The sequence below is a fragment of the Lipotes vexillifer genome, unplaced genomic scaffold, assembly GCF_000442215.2.
Source record: "Lipotes vexillifer unplaced genomic scaffold, Lipotes_vexillifer_v1.1 scaffold220, whole genome shotgun sequence".
Lineage (NCBI taxonomy): Eukaryota > Metazoa > Chordata > Mammalia > Artiodactyla > Lipotidae > Lipotes > Lipotes vexillifer.
The window spans coordinates 572,092-590,887 of record NW_006781423.1 but is presented as its reverse complement, the minus strand read 5'-3'; the positions used below and the strand labels follow the sequence as shown (position 1 = coordinate 590,887).

The window sequence follows — 18,796 nt, the reverse complement described above, 5'->3', positions numbered from 1 at the left end:
CACACACACACACACACACACACACACACACACACACACACACACACACACACACATACATACACACATACATACACACATCAGGAAGAGGATGAAGACCCGACCATCAAAGGCTGAATGTAAAATTTCCCCCTTGGGTGATGGAATTGGATGGAGAGGAAAGAACAACGCCAGGTTCTGCTACTCAGACAGGAATTTGAATATAACCATGAAGATAACCTCTGGTGTCGGTGCCCGGGACCTCTAACAACTAATCTAGTGAGTCTAAAGCAAATCATTAATGCTGCTTTTCTTGTCTCTTTCTCTTTTGCTGTGTCGCCATGGGAGGTTGCATTTATTGGCAAGTCTGGATTTTCTTTCCTCTTGGCAGAGCTACAGGGAGGAAGAGATGTGAAAAGAAGAAAGATGCCCCAAGACAGAGGGGCCAGGTACATGTTAAGGTAAATGAGCCTCAGACAGCTGAACCGATGAGGTAGAAAAGAAATGGAAATTGCCTAATGATTCTGCCAGGAAATGTAAGTTTCTCTCAGCAGAGAAAAGACAGCCTTGCATCTACGACTGCCTCCCCACAGAGAAGCCCAGGAAACGGTCAGTGTTAAGAACCTGTGTCCTGATGTGTTGTTCTCCCTCCCTCTGCCTTCTCCAGTCTCATGCTGGAATCACATCCCACTGGATGTGCTGGCCCAGCTGGGTGCAGACCTGCCCGTGCGCTCCCGCGGGACTGCCCAGCCTCCTTGCTGTCAGTCAGACAAGGACCAGGTGCTTGGCTTTCTCATCTTATGTGCACAAGGTGTCTCTGTCCGTTCTACTGGCCTCTGCTTCTTGTCTTGCTACTTAGTTCAGATCTACCACCTTACCTAGTACTAAACCCCTCTCCCACCCTGATCCGAAATCCAGGGACTGGCTTCTCCCCCGTCACCATCCCTCCCCTCCTAGGTCTGAGTGAGCCCTTTGCATCCAGCCTCACACACTGGGCTGTCTGGATCCCGAGCAATGGCAGCCCCTGGAATTTTTCATCATTCCCCACCCTCCATATACACACCTGATCAGCCTTTTGCTACTATTTCTAGAACTGTGACTGAGGCCATCAAACTTGTAGCCAGCATGTCCGCTCTACCCTGTCTGGCACTGCTCCATTTCCCAGACGTATCCCACAAGCCAGTCTCAGGCCAGGTCTCAACTCCCTCCTCTGCCCTTCTGCTCCAGACCACCTTGAGCTGTTTCTCAGAGATGGGCCCAGAGGTACCCAGGGCAGACTGCAGACCTGCACCACATGATCAGGGGTTCCCAGATGGGAGAATTCCCCCTCACCCTCATGTACCCTTCATGGAGCGGGAATCTCTCTCACTGGAGACCCTGACGACAGGGCCCCTGACGTGTAGGACGTCTGTCTCCCTGCTCAGAGGTGGGTCGCTTGATCTTTGTTGCAGACTCTGCCCTGATCCCACTTCTGGCTGCCCCTTCTCGTCAGAGTCAGGAGATAGGAAGCCCTGTTTGATGCCCAGGCACTGGCAAAGTCACAGGGCTGCTAGTGTGAGCCAGGCCCCGGGCCCCAGTTCTCACCTCTGTGCTCTCTTCCTTCACTGGTCCCTCCCCAACTGTGTGTCTGAGCCCACACTCCTGAGCCCCCGCCCTGAGATCCAGACTGCCTGCTGTCCTGTCCTCTGTAAGATGGCCCTGCTTCATCTTTTCCCGTCTGCCTCCCAGGGCCCCGAGCATCGCCTTGGGACTCCAGGTCAGGGCTGGCATCTTGCTACATGGGCTACATGACGCTGTCTGCCTGGATATTTACAGGCTTAGGGGTCACCTGCCCTAGACTGTCTATGGTAGGTTCCAGCCACCTTTTGTAGCGCACCCTTATTTAACCTTGAACCTTTAATTTTTAGCAATTTCCCTGGACTGTTGATGAGAAATGTCCTAAGCTTCAGGTACCAAAGTGCCTGTCAGATGGACGCTCTCTCTCAGTGCCTGGGACGCAGTTAATCCTCACCCCTTCCCACCTGTCCCACTCCTCGGAGTTTGCTTTGTGCTCCATCCTGCTGTGAGTTCCCACTAAATCTATTGGATCTTGAGCTGGGATGAAACTGTGTGTGCTGTAATTAATTCTCATTATTCTCACCGGGCAATTAGTAAAAAAATTTAGGGTCCTAAGTCCTTACCATTTTTAATAGCAAAGCCCTTACCTTTATTAGGAAACAAAAGTCTTCCCACATCGTTCTAAGTAGAGAGGACACCTGACCTAAAAACCCATCCTCAGTGGTCCCGGCTCCCTCGGTCCTGGAGGGACCCTGAGGAGTAGCCAGATTATTTTTACTACTGAAGCAAGCCTGGGGAACACTCTACACGTTTCATGTGGAAATGTCGTGTGCAGTTATTTCAGGAAGGTCCTCCGTTCATAGTCAGCAGCATCATTTCCACCCTGGACACTCGTAGGATAGTAAGAGGATTATAGCCAGAATTACTGGACAGAAGAGATAAGCCCTGCTCCCAATCCAGAGGGATAATGTGTAAGTCCATTCACTGTCTCGTCCAAAGCTCCCAGGCCCTTTCCACCTCTGCCTGGCTGCTGGGACTGTTCAGCCTGTTGTTAGAGCCTGTGTGATGACATGTTATCGTGTGTGTGTGCGTGCGTGCGTGCGTGTGTGTGTGTGTGAACCAACGCAGCCCTGCTCTGGCTCCAGGGCTGATGTTTTAAAGGACTGAAACTTGAAGTGCATGGAGTATCCTTGGGCCTCCTGCCAGGGGCTGACTGTCTCTGTCTGCAACTTTCACACTTGCCCCCTCCAGGTGTGGTGGTTTCTATGGATGGCTCCAAATCCACTCCCTTTTTCTGAATTATCTGTTCGTTGCCTCGTGCCCCCTAAGGCAGCGGCTCTGCTGTGAGGGCACGCTGTGGTGGGGTGTGGTAGGCTACAAGGCCGGGGAGTCACTTCCCCACTCTGGCCTCAGTTTCCTCATCTGTAAAATGAAGATAGAGTACCAGACACACTTTAAGATCTCTTTTAACCAGGGATTCTTAACTGTTTCTGTACAGTCGACCCTTCTCAGAATCATGCTTTTCCAATGCATTAAAGTGCATAGGATGACAAAGTAAGCCATCTACACTGAAAGACCATTCTGCCTCCGTGGACCCCGGGTGAAGAGCCAGCTCTATGCTTGCACGTGAGTTATAAGATCATGCTTGATCCTTCCAGTAGCCTGGACTGGCTGGGGAGTGAGATGCAGATAAGAGAATGCAAACCTTGATTCAATTCTTAACCACCCGCCACACCCAGACAACAAGCTGTGTGATTCTGAGTAAGTTACTCAGTGTTGCTGAACCTCAGTTTCCTCATCCATAAAATGGGAACAATAACCCTAATCTCACAGGGTCGGGGGTGGTGGTTCCCAGAAGCACCTACACGTAGTGAAGCCTCCGTAAATGAAGGCTGCCTTCCTCCATATTACGGATAAGAAAACTTACTTGCAGAAACGTTCAGTGTTCTGCTTAATCACTTAGTGGTTAGAAACAAAATCAGGTTTGGGGCCCATGTGTTCTCAACTCTTAACACAGGGCTCCTGTCCTTGCACCAGGGAGTGAAGCTCTGGTCCGCTCGATGGCTCTGCAAGGAGGAACGTCTCTCCCAGGCCCACCTGCATGCTCTCTGCACATGATCTGCAGCGCCACCTAGTGGAGATTTGCTTTTTTTTCCCCTCTGCCCAGTGCACTGTCTCTTCGTTTCTTCAGCAATCAATCTTGACAGAACGTTTGTGTTTTACAAGACTTAAGAGGGAGACACTAGAAGCTCGCCTAGGATAGCAGAGTGGGAGGAGCCATCGGCCTCGGGTCTCTGTGAAATGTAGCCAGACCAAGGCCCATATGAGGAGGGTCCCAGAGTGGGTAAGGGCTGGCACTCCTAACGGACAGCCATGCCAGCCTCGTGCTTGTAAGGAACTTTGAAATTCCTAATTAACGTTTGCTACTTAGTGACAGGAATTACTGAGCCCTCATTATAAATGGTAATTCCAGTTTCACTGAGTTTAAGCCATTTACAGCGGGTTAGGTATTCTATGTTCCCAAATCTTTGTTCCTTTTACCTGTTCCCCTCCTAATGAAGGGCCAGACTGCCCAAATCTCAGGCCAGCGGATGAGAATCCTAAGTAGACTTTCCTTTGTCCTACTATTATCATTTATGTCTCTCTATATTTTCCAACTCCTCCAGAATACCACTTGTCTTTATGTGTTTTACTTTCATCAGCCTGGCCCCTTGGTTACATCTCCTTCCTGTACTGAAGATATTCAGCCTGAGCATTTAAGTTCCTCTTGCAATCCATGCCACTCACATTTCTAGTGCTTTTCATCTTTGAACTCTTCCACTATGGAAATGGAAATGATTTATTCCAGAAACTTTGACTCTGTTCCCGTGACCTCATCTGTAAACTGTTAAATGTTTTTCATACTGATGGTGTCAAACAGTCCCAGAACTACATCGCTATGAATTCTGCCTTCGCCGCCCCGCCCCCGGCAATTTTCCCGTCATGACTTAGATTCCATCACTATCTCTCCTCCCTTGGTATCTTTTATGTCTGCTTCGCGAATACTTTACTGTTGTTCCCAGAGCACCGAGGGAAACGGGGAAGAGCTACCAGAAAGAATAGAGCTGTTCCAAGTGCCGCAATACAGGAGCTCGCTGTACTTTCTTTGAAGAAAGACCATCTCTCACCTCTATAAACTATCTATTTCAATGCCACTAGAGCAGAATTCTTGGTATTCTACTCCTTTCCTCCAAAACAAAATTAATCATCTCCTCTGACCTAACAGCATTCACTCTATTTTCCCAAGCTCACTTTCTTCTATCCCCTTTATTCACTACCTGCTTCTACCCTATTGTCTACTCGCCGCTCACCCAGTGTGCCTTTTCCAACGTTATGCTTCCTACTGAACTTCTACACAACCTAATTCAGATGACGTCCTCTCTAGTTAGAAAGAATCACTTCTTTCTTTTCTACAACAGGTTCCTTGCTCTTTTACATCTATAGCTTTAATTTCAATCTGCCTGATGTTAACGTTAGTTGTTTATATGTTGCAAACTTGGATGCAAACTAGGATGGGACTATATTATCTTTCTTGGTCCTCCCCCTCCAGTACCGAGAAGGTTCTCTATAATGCTGATTGAGACAAGACTTGAGACACTCATGTTTTTCAAAGTCTCTAAAGGAATGCAAGTAGCTGAAAGGAACCAGCTAAAAGTCTGGGGGCATTCAGGGTAAGGAATAACTAGACAGGTGCCTGTCACTCACATGTAGATGGTGTCAGGTTCCAGGCATTGTATGATCAGAGAGATGGTGGTGAGCTGCTTGTCCGGGACCTGAGAGGGCATCGCACAAGGAGACTTCGCTCCGGAGATGATGTCGTCAACAAAGCTCAGCACCGTTTCTGCCCAGAGGGGAAGGAATGGAAAAGGCATGAGAAACAGGGATGGCCAAGCAACACCTGGTTGGGACTGACTCCGTTAGAACTTAACATTAAAATCACTCGGTCCCCGGTCTTCTCAAATTCCTAGTAGGGCAAGGAGACCCAGAAGGAATGGTCTTTTCTGTTTCATTTTTAATCAGTTTGGAGCCATCTGTCCAGAGTTAGCTGAGACAACCAAGGCAAGATGTACGTAGCACATCTGTGAGCTCTTTTATGACATGTTCTTGGCTTGGGCAGAAAACAGCTGTTCTGGTCAATGGTCATTGCCAGACCGTTGCAGTACCTGTGCGCATCAGGCAAGAGCCTCGGAAGAAGCCGTAGCCAGCTCTCCATGCCCAAAGGCAGTGCATGTTTCCAAGCCACAGTGATAGTTTCACCAGAAGCTATTTACCCTAGACTGTGGATGCTACCACCCTGCTGGTGCCCATACTCATGCGTCAGTTTTAGGAATGATTTATGTTCACCTTTCCCTATGTGTAGACAGTGAAATACTAAGGCACGAAACATTTTCCATGGGGTGTTTCCACTCCTTTAAGACGTCTCTCTTCTAGCTGTACCTGGCAAAAGCAAGGTTTGCTTTAGGACAAGACATGGGGTAATAAGCACATCTGTTTCTACATGCTTTTGCCTGGATGGGGCGGGGAGTTGGGGTTATTAGCAAAGAAACTTTTTTCTGTAATCATGGCAGTGGTTAACACAGAATTGTTTCCTAATTATGGGCTAGGATAACTAGTGTACTGTATTGTTGTTTCTTTGTGTGCCTAGAGACAATGAAATGGACACCTCTTTTATAAACAAAAACAAAATTAAAACAAGACTTTGTCAGATGCTCACTATGCAAAAACTCTCAAATGGAAAGGATAGCTGCTGCTGCTTCTCCCTGCTCCTCCTACGTTGCATGGGGACCCAGGGCAAAGCCAGGAGGCAGGACATTTTCCTTTTCTTTTCTTTTTGCCACCCTGGATGGCGAAAGAGATGCTCACCTGTCTCCACCTTGGAGTGGTCCATCCTGTCAGTGACCTTTTCTTGACGGATGAGGTAATCTACAATCTGCACCCCGATTGGAGGCTCTGAGTGTTCCCATTCCAGGACCACGAGGGTGCTGCTGGGCTCATGAACCGTGGAGAGTCTGAGCCTGAGTGCAGACAGCAAGAAACATGAAATGGGGGCCCAGCCGAGACCTGTGATGTCTTCTGATACCACCACTGGCCACCTTCTCAATTATTATTATAGCGTAAACTCTTCTTTCTAACCTTTCTTAACCAACCACTATGATGATTTCTTTGAGGGTGTGTCTCCTTCACTGTAAAATAAAGATTCTTGAAGATCCTTAAAGTCTATATTTTGTACATCTAAGTGCCTGTCACAAATTGGGAACTCAACATATATTTGTAAATAAATAAATAAGCAGGTGAGTCAAAGATGAATGAGGGCTTCCCTGATGGCGCAGTGGTTGAGAGCCTGCCTGCCGGTGCAGAGGACACGGGTTCGTGCCCCGGTCCGGGAGGATCCCATATGCCGCGGAGCGGCTGGGCCCGTGAGCTATGGCCGCTGAGCCTGTGCATCCGGAGCCTGTACTCCGCAACGGGAGAGGCCACAACAGTGAGAGGCCCGCGTACCACAAAAAAAAAAAAAAAAAAAAAAAAAAAAGATGAATGAATGCCTGCATTTTACAGGGTTAGTGGATAGGGCCTTTGGAGTAGCACTTTAAAGGGCCTGAAAATGTAATTTCTGGGTTTGCTCTTGAAAAATAAGAAAATGTGCCTATAATGCTCATACCAAGGCCCACTAAAAGGTGATGTCTGGGAGAGCTCTGCATTAAGAAGGACAGTCAGCTCAGCTTCGAGAACATTACAGGATTGCCCTGCTGGTGGAACCCTGGCTTCCCCTCTTGCTACGGGTACTAACACGTGCTCAGTTTGCAGGTAATGCTCATAGGGGGCTTTACTGGGCCAGAGAAAGTTTGACACATGTCAAGTTCTCCTCAGGGTGTTGTCCTACGTCTGCACACTCGGGTTCTGATTTCAGTTTCTGTCTTTACTCTTGGATTTCTATGAATATCCCGATTCCAGACTCTAGTCTTTCCTTGCTTTTCCCAATTGATTGTCTCCTTGTGTCATGTAAATTGTCCATTTTGACCACTCTGCCATCTCATAACTCTTTATACTTGTAGAGACTCAATAAACACTATTGTAGAGACTCAATAAACACTATTAACATTCATTGGCATGGATCTTCTAATGATCCAAGAGGTTTCAACTCTCTGCCTTGTTCTGACTTCATGTGTGTGTGTTAGGTTTCCCACTTGCTTCTTGTCCCATTTCTTCCTAGACCACTGGCTTTAGGGAGTTCTCCCTGTTTATCTCAAGCCAGCCTCCCTCCCTTACATGAGTCTCTGCCATTCATTCCCAACCTTGGCTCCCATATCTCATGACCACCCATAATCCTGGTGCTCTAGCCTCCACTCAGCTCACCAGATGTGTCATTGGTCTCAAGGATCCCCAGGCAAGGTACTGTGGATGGATCCAATCAAAGCAATGTTCAATTTCAATTCAACAAATATTTATTAAGCACCCGCTACTTATAAGAATGTGCTCGGTGCTGAAGATGCACTGGTGCAAAAGCCAACTCCAGCCCCTTCTTTTATGGAGTGGTCACTAGACCAACATACAAATTATACATGTGATTGTAATAATGTGTGATAAGAACTTTAACAAGACATCATGGGAAGCTGTGGGAGCAACAGTAAGGAATTCAACTGGTGGGAAAATAACACAAACCACATGTTCTTTAGTGGCTTACTATGAAGGAGTGCATAGTTTGCATATGACATTAAAGATGGAACAGACCCAAAACAGTGCGGATATTCATTAATTAGAATCATATGCAGAGGACTATTTTGAAGAAAAAAGCATTAGGAAGCTTAAGTAAGTAACTACGCCTTACTGAGAATTCAGATTCCGTGAAAACATGGACTGAGGCTGGCCTCTACTGAGAAATAGGAGTGTGTATGATTTAAACAGGCTTGTGTAAAACTAGAGTGCATTCCTATATCCAACTACTGATAAAAATTCAAGAAATTACGGTTCGCTGCTGGAAGAAGTGATTAGAGTTGACAAGAAAAGTGAAGTCCTTTGTAGATGTTCCTGTTTATGGAAATTTAGCCCAATTAGATCTCTTTTGCTATGACATTTAGTAAATGCAGATTTAGAAATGAAATCAGCTCTAGGACACCAATGGCTAGATCTGGCATCCACCTGACGATAACAGTTTGGTAGCTTTAGTGTTGTGTGTCAAAGGTAGCTTTCTTAGTTGGTGAATCAGTCTAAAAGCACCATCTTCTAGAGTTCCCTTTCTGCCAAAAGAAAGACCTTCTACTAATAATGAGCTTGACTCTCTTTTGAGCTAAGAGGTCTAAGTCGTGGCTGTAAAGAGCAAGAAGCCCACGGCTGGTGTGTCTAAAATGGCCCACATAGAGAAGGCCTGTAGACAAAAGAAGACATTGGCTTGTGATGACCCTGTACCACGGTGTTCTCCTCTTTCTCAATGTTCTTCCTGCTCAGTCCTGGCCCTTTAAGGCCCACCCACACTTTCACGGAACAGACCAGATAGCAGTATGCACACAGACCAGCCTCTCACTTGCTGGTTTCCTCCTGCCATTTTGCTCCTGCTTACTCAGCCCTCCGGTTACTGAGTCAGGATCCTCTCTTGGGCTCTTTGTCTTACCAATCCAGGCTCCTCCAGCTCGTCCTACCATCCCTCTTTATTAGACACAACATTTCTGTGCTTCACTCCCATAGCAGATGCCATATTCGAGGCTAACAGGGGTTCCTGCCCTTTACATGAGTTCAGCCAGTTCTGTTCAGCCTTCCTCCGAGTTTATGAAAACGGGACATGTTCATTTTCAGCCACCTTTGCAGCGCTTTGTATTTTGTTCACCCCTCAAATGCAGATGCCCCTTAATGCACATCCCTGACCCTCTGCTCTTCCCAGATGACAGTCATTCTGGAGCATCCTTTCTCATAGCTGTGGCTCCATTTCTCATTTCTTTGGGGCTGAGTTCAATCTTCTTATCTCGAGTGTTTACTTTGTTATAGGGCTCCAGATCATCTTTCCTCATGAACGCTGACTATCTCTATAGGACTGCCCCACTATAATTCTCAGGCAGGTCCAAAGGAAACCAACCTCCTCCTCGAAACTGCTTATCCTGTGACGCTTCTTTTCTCAGCCGTAGCCTATTCATCTTCCCAGCCACTGAGGTCGGAAGTCTTAAGTCCATTCTCCACTTTTCCTTCCTTCTCACTCCCACAGTCAATCAGTCACCAAACCCTGCTGGTTCTACCCAAAGTCATCTCTGAGTTGTATCCTCTGTGTACTATACTATTATGGTTAAGATCACGGTCTCTTACCTATGGCCCTGCTTCCTGCTCTATGACCGTGGAAAAACTATTCAGTCCATCTGAATCCATTTCCCTGTCTATTAAAGGCGGGGGGTGGTGATAACAGTACCTAACTGCTTCACACTGTGCCCGACACCCAGTAAGTGTGTTGCTGTCCTGGGCCTTATTACTGACCTCTGTCTTCCTCCATGGCAACATTACGTTTACCCCTCTTTTCTTCTAGCCAGGCTCTCCTGCTTTCTCCACCTTTGGGGAGAGATTCAAGTGCTATGTCCTTTATGAAGCCTTCACTATTCTTCAAATTGACTCGACTGTTCCCTTTTCACACTGTCTTTAAATGTCTCATAGAACTCTTATCCTACCATTTCTGCCACTGTTAAATTGGTTCACTTGCCTCCCTAGAAGACTGAAAGCGCCCCCAACGCAGGTACTGCACCATATTTTTCTTTCTGTTGCCCAGGACCCAGCCCATTGCTTGGAAGAGAGTAGACACTCTTCAATATATGTTTGCAGAATAACGGCGAGGCACACAAGCAAGAGAAAGGCCGAGAAAGGGAATCGTACACGGGCTGCGGGAGAGGCGCACAGGCAGGGAGTCCATCATTTCCGAAAGCGGTGGGGTCACACCGACACCAGTCCTCGATGACATCTCCGGTCCCGGAGCACCAGAGGGAGCTCATGGTGGCCTCCAGCAAGAGCTGCAAGAGAGGGCAGAGAAAAGAGTAAGCATCAGGGAGCCAGGGCTGGGTCCCCAGAGTCAAGAGACAGAGCATCAGGGCTCTGCTTGGCCCTGAATCACTCCAGTCAGCAGCCTGTAGCAGCACGTCTCCATTTACTTCTACCCCAGAAGAGTGTTTCTGAGAAGCCTGGACCCTGTAGGACCTGTAGGGTGTCTCTGTCTCATTAGCATAATAGTTCATCCCTGTGGTTTGAGGGCTGTCATCTTGGAATCAAGTCTGATTCCACCTCGCATCTCCCTCCCTCCCATTCCGCACCTAGGGCTCTAATGACCTCTTCCCCATACGCTCAGCAGGGCCAGTCTTGACCACTCTCCCTCGGGCCAGAGGCACTCAGCCTTTTCTCAGATGCCTCTCTGAGCATCCTTCTTGCCCTCTTCATCCTGCCCCAGTATTTCCTCTGCATTCCTTCAGCATGCCTTGTAACTCACTTACAATATTTATGCAGTTCTGCTTTGGGTTGTGATTATGCATTAGACCTCTCTTTCCTCGTAGAAGGTAGAAACCACGTGACACACAGGCTAAGAGCTGTGCTCTGGGGCAGTCCCTCTAGGTGAGAACTCCAGCTCTGCCAACCACTGCCATGTGACTTTGGGCAAATTACATAAACTCAGGCTCCTCAACGGTAAAATGGGATAAAAAACAGCACTTTCCTTATAAGGATGTTGTGACAATTAGATGACATAAATACATGCCAAAGGGCATGGCATAGTGCCCATGCTATGCACACATTAGTTGCATATAAATAGTACATGTTAGTCATCAATAAATAACAGCAACTGTTATTGTCTTTGAATGACAGGGTTGGGTCTTATGTGGAAGCTTGTAAATAACATAGAACCTAGAGGAATTCTTTACATACAGTGGTTTCACAGAAGATATTCACTATTCAATTAAACGACAACAAGATAAAATTAGATCACTGAGGGAACAGAACTTATGAGAGGGGCAAGTCCCTGGTGAGGAACTGGGTCCTGACAGGCACTGACCCCTCTGTGAGGCCCTGCTGCCCCAACCCCAGCCCAGGGTGGGGGAGAGCCTGAGAGAGCCGCAGGGCAAGCTCAGGGCTTTCTCTCCAGGTCAACTTAACCTCGGCAGCCTCTGCTTTTCCTTTGATTCTCTTCCCTCTGTTTCATCCTCACCACACCCACACATAATGGATAAATTAGAGAAATGAAACAGCTATCCTGGAAAGTTTTAGGCCAAAAACAATTAAAAGAAAGAAAAAAAGAGAAGAGGATAAGAAAAAGAAGAGATAATCCTACAAAAATCAACATGTCCAAGTCCAAAGCCAGTATCCTATGTCCCATCCATCCCAGGTTAGAAGAGATGACATAAAGTTCATACTGACCCCCCTCCTTGGATTGGGAGCCTCAAGGGAGCAGGGATTCTCTGTTATCACTATGATTTGTGTAGAGCTTTAGAATCTACAAAGCCCTTAATTTAATTTTTTCCCTATTTTTTTTAAACATCTTTATTGGAGTATAATTGCTTTACAATGGTGTGTTGGTTTCTGCTAGTTAACAAACTGAATCAGCTACACATATACATATATCCCCATATCCCCTCCCTCTTGCGTCTCCCTCCCTCCCACCCTCCCTATCCCACCCCTCTAGGTGGACACAAAGCACAGAGCTGATTTCCCTGTGCTATGTGGCGGCTTCCCACTAGCTATCTATTTTACATTTGGTAGAGTGTATACGTCCATGCTACTCTCTCTCTTCATCCCAGCTTACACTTCCCCTTCCCCGTGTCCTCAAGTCCATTCTCTAGTAGGTCTGCATCTTTATTCCTGTCCTGCCCCTAGGTTAATCAGAACCATTTTTTTTATTCCATATATATGTGTTAGCATACAGTATTTGTTTTTCTCTTTCTGACTTACTTCACTCTGTATGACAGTCTCTAGGTCCATCCACCTCACTACAAATAACTGAATTTCGTTTCTTTTTTTTTGGCTGAGTAATATTCCATTGTATACATGTGCCACATCTTCTTTATCCATTCATCTGTCGATGGACACTTAGGTTGCTTCCATGCATTGGCTATTGTAAATAGAGCTTCAATGAACACTGTGGAACATGACTCTTTTTGAATTATGGCTTTCTCAGGGTATATGCCCAGTAGTGGAATTGCTGGGTCGTATGGTAGTTCTATTTTTAGTTTTTTAAGGAACCTCCATACTGTTCTCCACAGTGGCTGTATCAATTTACATTCCCACCAACAGTGCAAGAGGGTTCCCTTTTCTCCACACCCTCTCCAGCATTTATTGTTTGTAGATTTTTTTATGATGGCCATTCTGACTGGTGTGAGATGATACCTCATCAGAGTTTTGATTTGCATTTCTCTAATGATTAGTGATACTGAGTGTCCTTTCATGTGTTTGTTGGCAATCTGTATACCTTCTGTGGAGAAATGTCTATTTAGGTCTTCTGCCCATTTTTGGATTGGGTTGTTTTTTTGATATTGAGCTGCATGAGCTCCTGTATATTTTGGAGATTAATCCTTTGTCAGTGGCTTCGTTTGCAAATATTTTCTCCCATTCTGAGGGTTGTCTTTTTGTCTCGTTTATGGCTTCCTTTGTTGTGAAAAAGCTTTTAAGTTTCATTAGGTCCCATTTGTTTATTTTTGTTATTATTTCCACTTCTCTAGGAGGTGGGTCAAAAAGGATCTTGCTGTGATGTATGTCATAGAGTGTTCTGCCTATGTTTTCCTCTAAGAGTTTTATAGTGTCTGGCCTTACATTTAGGTCTTTAATCCATTTTGATTGAGCTTATTTTCGTGTATGGTGTTAGGGAGTGTTCTCATTTCATTCTTTTTCATGTAGCTGTCCCGTCTTCCCAGCACCATTTATTGAAGAGGCTGTCTTTTCTCCATTGTATACTCTTGCCTCTTTTATCAAAGATAAGGTGACCATATGTGTGTGGGTTTATCTAGGGCTTTCTATCCTGTTCCACTGATCTATATTTCTGTTTCTGTGCCAGTACCATACTGTCTTGATTACTGTAGCTTTGTAGTATAGTCTGAAGTCAGGGAGCCTGATTCCTCCGGCTCCATTTTTCTTTCTCAAGATTGCTTTGGCTCTTCGGGGTCTTTTGTGTTTCCATACAAATTGTGAAATTTTTTGTTCTACTTCTATGAAAAATGCCACTGGTAGTTTGATAGGGATTGCACTGAATCTGTAGATTGCTTTGGGTAGTATAGTCATTTTCACAATGTTGATTCTTCCAATCCAAGAACATGTTATATCTCTCCATCTGTTTCTATCATCTTTAATTTCCATCATCAGTGTCTTATAGTTTTCTGCATACAGGTCTTTTGTCAAAGGAGAAGTAACAACTGACACTGCAGAAATACAAAGGCTCAGGAGAGATTACTATAAGCAACTATATGCCAATAAAACGGACAACCTGGAAGAAATGGACAAGTGCTTAGAAAAGCACAACTCCCCGAGACTGAACTAGGAAGAAATAGAAAATATAAACAGAGCAATCACAAGCACCGAAATTGAAACTGTGATGAAAAATCTTCCAACAAACAAAAGCCCAGGACCAGACGGATTCACAGGCGAATTCTATCAAACATTTTGAGAAGAGCAAACACCCATCCTTCTCAAACTCTTCCAAAATATAGCAGAGGGAGGAACACTCCCAAACTCATTCTACAAGGCCACCATCACTCTGATACCAAAACTGGACAAAGATGTCACAAAAAAAAGAAAACTACAGGCCAGTATCACTGATGAACATAGATGCAAAAATCCTCAACAAAATACTAGCAAACAGAATCCAACAGCACATTAAAAGGATCATACACCATGATCAAGTGGGGTTTATCCCAGGAATGCAAGGATTCTTCAATATACGCAAATCTATCAATGTGATTAACCATATTAACAAATTGAAGGAGAAAAACCATATGATCATCTCAATAGATGCAGAAAAAGCTTTCGACAAAATTCAACACCCATGTATGGTAAAAACTCTCCAGAAAGTAGGCGTAGAGGGAACTTACCTCAACATAATAAAGGCCGTATATGACAAACCCACAGCCAACATCGTTCTCAGTGGTGAAAAACTGTATCCATTTCTACTAAGATCAGGAACAAGAAAAGGTTGCACACTCTCACCACTATTATTCAACATAGTTTTGGAAGTTTTAGCCACAGCAATCAGAGAAGAAAAAGAAATAAAAAGAATCCAAATCAGAAAAGAAGAAGTAAAGCTGTCACTGTTTGCAGATGACATGATACTGTACATAGAGAATCCTAAAGGTGTTACCAGAAAACTACTAGAGCTAATCAATGAATTTGGTAAAGTAGCAGGATATAAAATTAATGCACAGAAATCTCTTGCATTCCTATATACTAATGATGAAAAATCTGAAAGAGAAATTAAGGAAACACTCTCATTTACCATTGCAACAAAAAGAATAAAATACCTAGGAATAAACCTACCTAAGGACACAAAGCCCTTTAAATGCTAACACTTTTGTAAGGGAGCAGGACCCTACGGGGCCTTCTGGGGGCAGACCCTTCCCCCATACCTCTGCCTTAGCTCCTCTCTGAAGTGCCTAGATAACAGTATCTGATGCACATTTCCTGAGTTGTTTTACAGATGTGAAAACCCCCCAGCAAATGGAAGATGTTAACTACTTGATGACCATGAGCAGGTAGCCGTCAGGCCTCCTGGAGCCTAAGGACTGATAATGTTAACCCCTGCGACACCGGCCTGTTGCCACACCATCAACCAATCAGAGAACTGTGCACAAGTTGATCACACACCCTGCAACCCCTCTCCCTCACCTGGGCTTTAAAATTGTTTTCCTGAAAGCCTTTGGGGAGTTTGGGGTTTTAGAGCACAAGCAACCTGTCTTCCTTGTATTGGCACCTTTACAATAAACGCTGCATTTTCCTTCACCACAATCTGGTGTCAGTAGATTGGCTTTACTGTGCGTGGGTGAGCAGACCCGAGTTTGGTTCAGTAACACTTTAATTTGAGCTCCATGTTAGACAGTTGTCATGATTCACAGTGGAGGACACTTAGAGTCCAAAAGGTTAGGTAACTTGCTCATGGTCACAGGTTAGTAAATGGGTAACAGGACGGATTTTACATCTCAGGCTTGATGGAAACATCAAACTCTCTTGATTAACACCGTATCCACCAGCTCCCAGGATGAATACCAGTTCACAGTAGGTGCTCACTTTATGCTTTACCTGACTAAACCAAATTCAAATCAAAAGGTGTATTTTTTTAAACTAGGAAAACAGACATCCTTAGAGATGAGCAGAATAAAGAAGACATCATGGCTGCTGCCCTACAGTCTTCAATCAACTATTATTGGCTAAGTACCTGTAGGGACGATTTCCTGTCCTAAGCGTTAAGGATACAGTGCATAAGATATATATGGCCCCTGCTTGCATTAAGTCTTACAGCTAAATAATAAACAAACAAGTTATATAAATAATCAGAACTGTGATAAGGGCTCCAGAAAAGGGTGAAATGGTGGCAGGAGGGACAAGGAGGGGGCCAATCTCACAGAGGAGTTTGGGAAGGCCTCCATGAGCTTGGAGGGATAGGTCAAGAGTAATCCGGTCACAAAGCTTGGAGAAGTATTCCAGGTAGAAAAACCAGTATTAAGAAGACTTTAGCCTGCAAGAAACTTGACTTCTAAAATCAACTGAGAAAAAGTTCATCTTGCTGTAAGAGACAGAACGGGGCTGGGGACAAAGAGATGCTAAGAAAGTGAGAAGGTGGCAGGCTGATTACAGAGAGTCCTTAGGACACCATATGGGGGTGGGTGTCACATTCTAAGAGCAACAGGAAACCATCAAAGTGTTTCAAACAGGGTAGCAACCTGATCAGATTTTCCTTCCAAAGGTATTGATGACAATACGTATGATGACAAACATTCTAAATGCCGTTTCAGACCATTCGCTGAGAGTTCCTATTCTCTAAATCCTGGGCGAGAGATAACTGTGTAGGTAGGATGAGGGCACAAGAGAGGAATCAAGAAGGAAAGCTTTGGGCTTCCCTGGTGGCGCAGTGGTTGAGAGCCCGCCTGTTGATGCAGGGGACGTGGGTTCGTGCCCCGGTCTGGAAAGATCCCACATGCCATGGAGTGGCTCAGCCCGTGAGCCATGGCCGCTGAGCCTGCGCGTCCGGAGCCTGTGCTCCGCAACGGGAGAGGCCACAACAGTGAGAGGCCCGCATACTGCAAAAAAAAAAAAAGAAGGAAAGCTTTGGGAAAGGAAAACTACATTTTTCTTAGTGCCTACAATGTGCCAGGCATTGCACAGGAATCCTTCTTTGTTATGAGATTTAATCCTGATTCCAGAAAAGAAATCGAATTTTCCAATTTTTATTATTTTTCTCTAAGGAAAGCAGCTGAACTTTTTTTTTTTTTTAATAAATTTACTTATTTTTATTTTTGGCTGCATTGGGTCTTTGTTGCTGTGCATAGGTTTTCTCTAGTTGTGGCGAGCGGGGGCTACTCTTCCTTGCTGTGCGTGGGCTTCTTACTGCGGTGGCTTCTCTTGTTGTGGAGCACAGGCTCTAGGCACACAGGCTTCAGTAGTTGTGGCACGCGGGCTCAGTAGTTGTGGCTTGTGGGCTCTAGAGCGCAGGCTCAGTAGTTGTGGAGCACAGGCTTAGTTGCTCCGAGGAATGTGGGATCTTCCCGGGCCAGGGCTCAAACCCCATGTCCCCTGCATTGGCAGGCGGATTCTTAACCACTGCACCACCAGCGAAGTCCAAGCAGCTGAACTTTCAAGCCAAGTTCATCTATCCATTCATTTGTCCATTTATTCATCATTTCGTTCATTCATTCTGCAGAATGCCAACTATGTGTGACTACTGCTGGGCACTGGGATTCCATAGAAGAGAAAGATTCTCATAGTCTAGAGGAGAGTGAACAACTATATAAACACTAGGGTAGTAGGTGGTGCATGCTTTAAAAGACGTATGCACATATACAGTGGGAGCTGCATGAAGGAACGCCGGGTTGGCCTGGGAGTGTAAGGGAGAGTCATGTTTGAGCTGAAACTTGGAAGTAACAGTAAGAGTTTGCCAGTGGCAGTAATGTGGGAAAAGGCACTTCTGAGAGAAAGAGTTGCAAGTCTGAAGGGCCAGATGCGTGGGAGAAAATGCGTTTTGTTTAAGGAGGTACAAGGAGTTAAATTTTGGAGGACAAAGCATAAAGTATAGAGTGGGTACAGCCTAACCATGTAAGTGAAGACAAAATCGGAGAGTGAACTGCCCTTGTAATGATGTGCTAAGGACTTTAGATTTATTCAATAGATTCTGCAGAGCCACTGAATTACCCTGCTGCTATATGATCAGCAGTTCATATTAGCCTTAAGACTAATTAGTTAGATGACTCTGACTGGTCTAACAGGGAAACCGGTAAGAAGGCTACTGTAACAAGAAGACGGTGGCCTGATATTACAATGGATGACTGAAATAGTTAGGCTGTGACAGGGGGTATAATAAAAAGAGGACGGATTTGAGATATCTGTGGCCCTAGATGATGGATTAGATGTTAGGGACAAGAAAAGTCTAGGAAGCATCCTTGGTCTGCAATTTGGGCAACCTGGTAGAAAAGAATGCCATTCACTGAAGTGGAAGCACAAGCAGGTATAGTTTAGGGTGGAAGGTGGTGACTTCAAGTTTGTTGGGTTTGAGACACCTGGTTTGTCATATGGTTTGACCTACTTGTTTCTAAATTGCAATCACAGACTAGACTGAAATATGGCACTGGAGATTATTTAGTCTGACAGAAGGAAGACAGTGAGGCCAAGAGGTTGGAAAACTGGCCTGAAGATCTACCAGACAGGTAGCGATAGGAACACACCGAGTTACTAATGCCAGGACTTAGCTCCCCTCCACTGGTCCTTTGCTTCATCACTCCTCATCTCTATTCCTTCCTAGAAAGGGCACAATTAGAGAGGAAAGCAGAGGAGTGGAGAGAATGGTGGACACAGACAATGTCTAAGGAAGAAAATTAAAGGTTCAAAATACGGCCAGGGGGGTTTCCCTGGTGGCGCAGCGGTTGAGAGTCCGCCTGCCGATGCAGGGGATGCGGGGTCGTGTCCCGGTCCGGGAGGATCCCACATGCCACGGAGCGGCTGGGCCCGTGAGCCATGGCTGCTGAGCCTGCGCATCCGGAGCCTGTGCTCCGCAACGGGAGAGGCCACGGCAGTGAGAGGC

General features: G+C 45.6%; 1 protein-coding gene across 1 annotated transcript in view; it reads right to left on the bottom strand.

The window, feature by feature from the left end:
• The window catches only part of ASTN1 (astrotactin 1), a 343,770-nt gene that overhangs the window by 20,234 nt on the left and 304,740 nt on the right, over positions 1–18,796 (bottom strand). The window contains exons 18-20 of the mRNA XM_007454743.1: positions 10,420–10,553; positions 6,439–6,590; positions 5,281–5,416 (exon numbers count right to left, since the gene is read on the bottom strand). Of these exons, the coding sequence (XP_007454805.1) occupies positions 5,281–5,416; positions 6,439–6,590; positions 10,420–10,553 (422 nt within the window). The remainder of the gene's footprint in view (positions 1–5,280; positions 5,417–6,438; positions 6,591–10,419; positions 10,554–18,796) is intronic.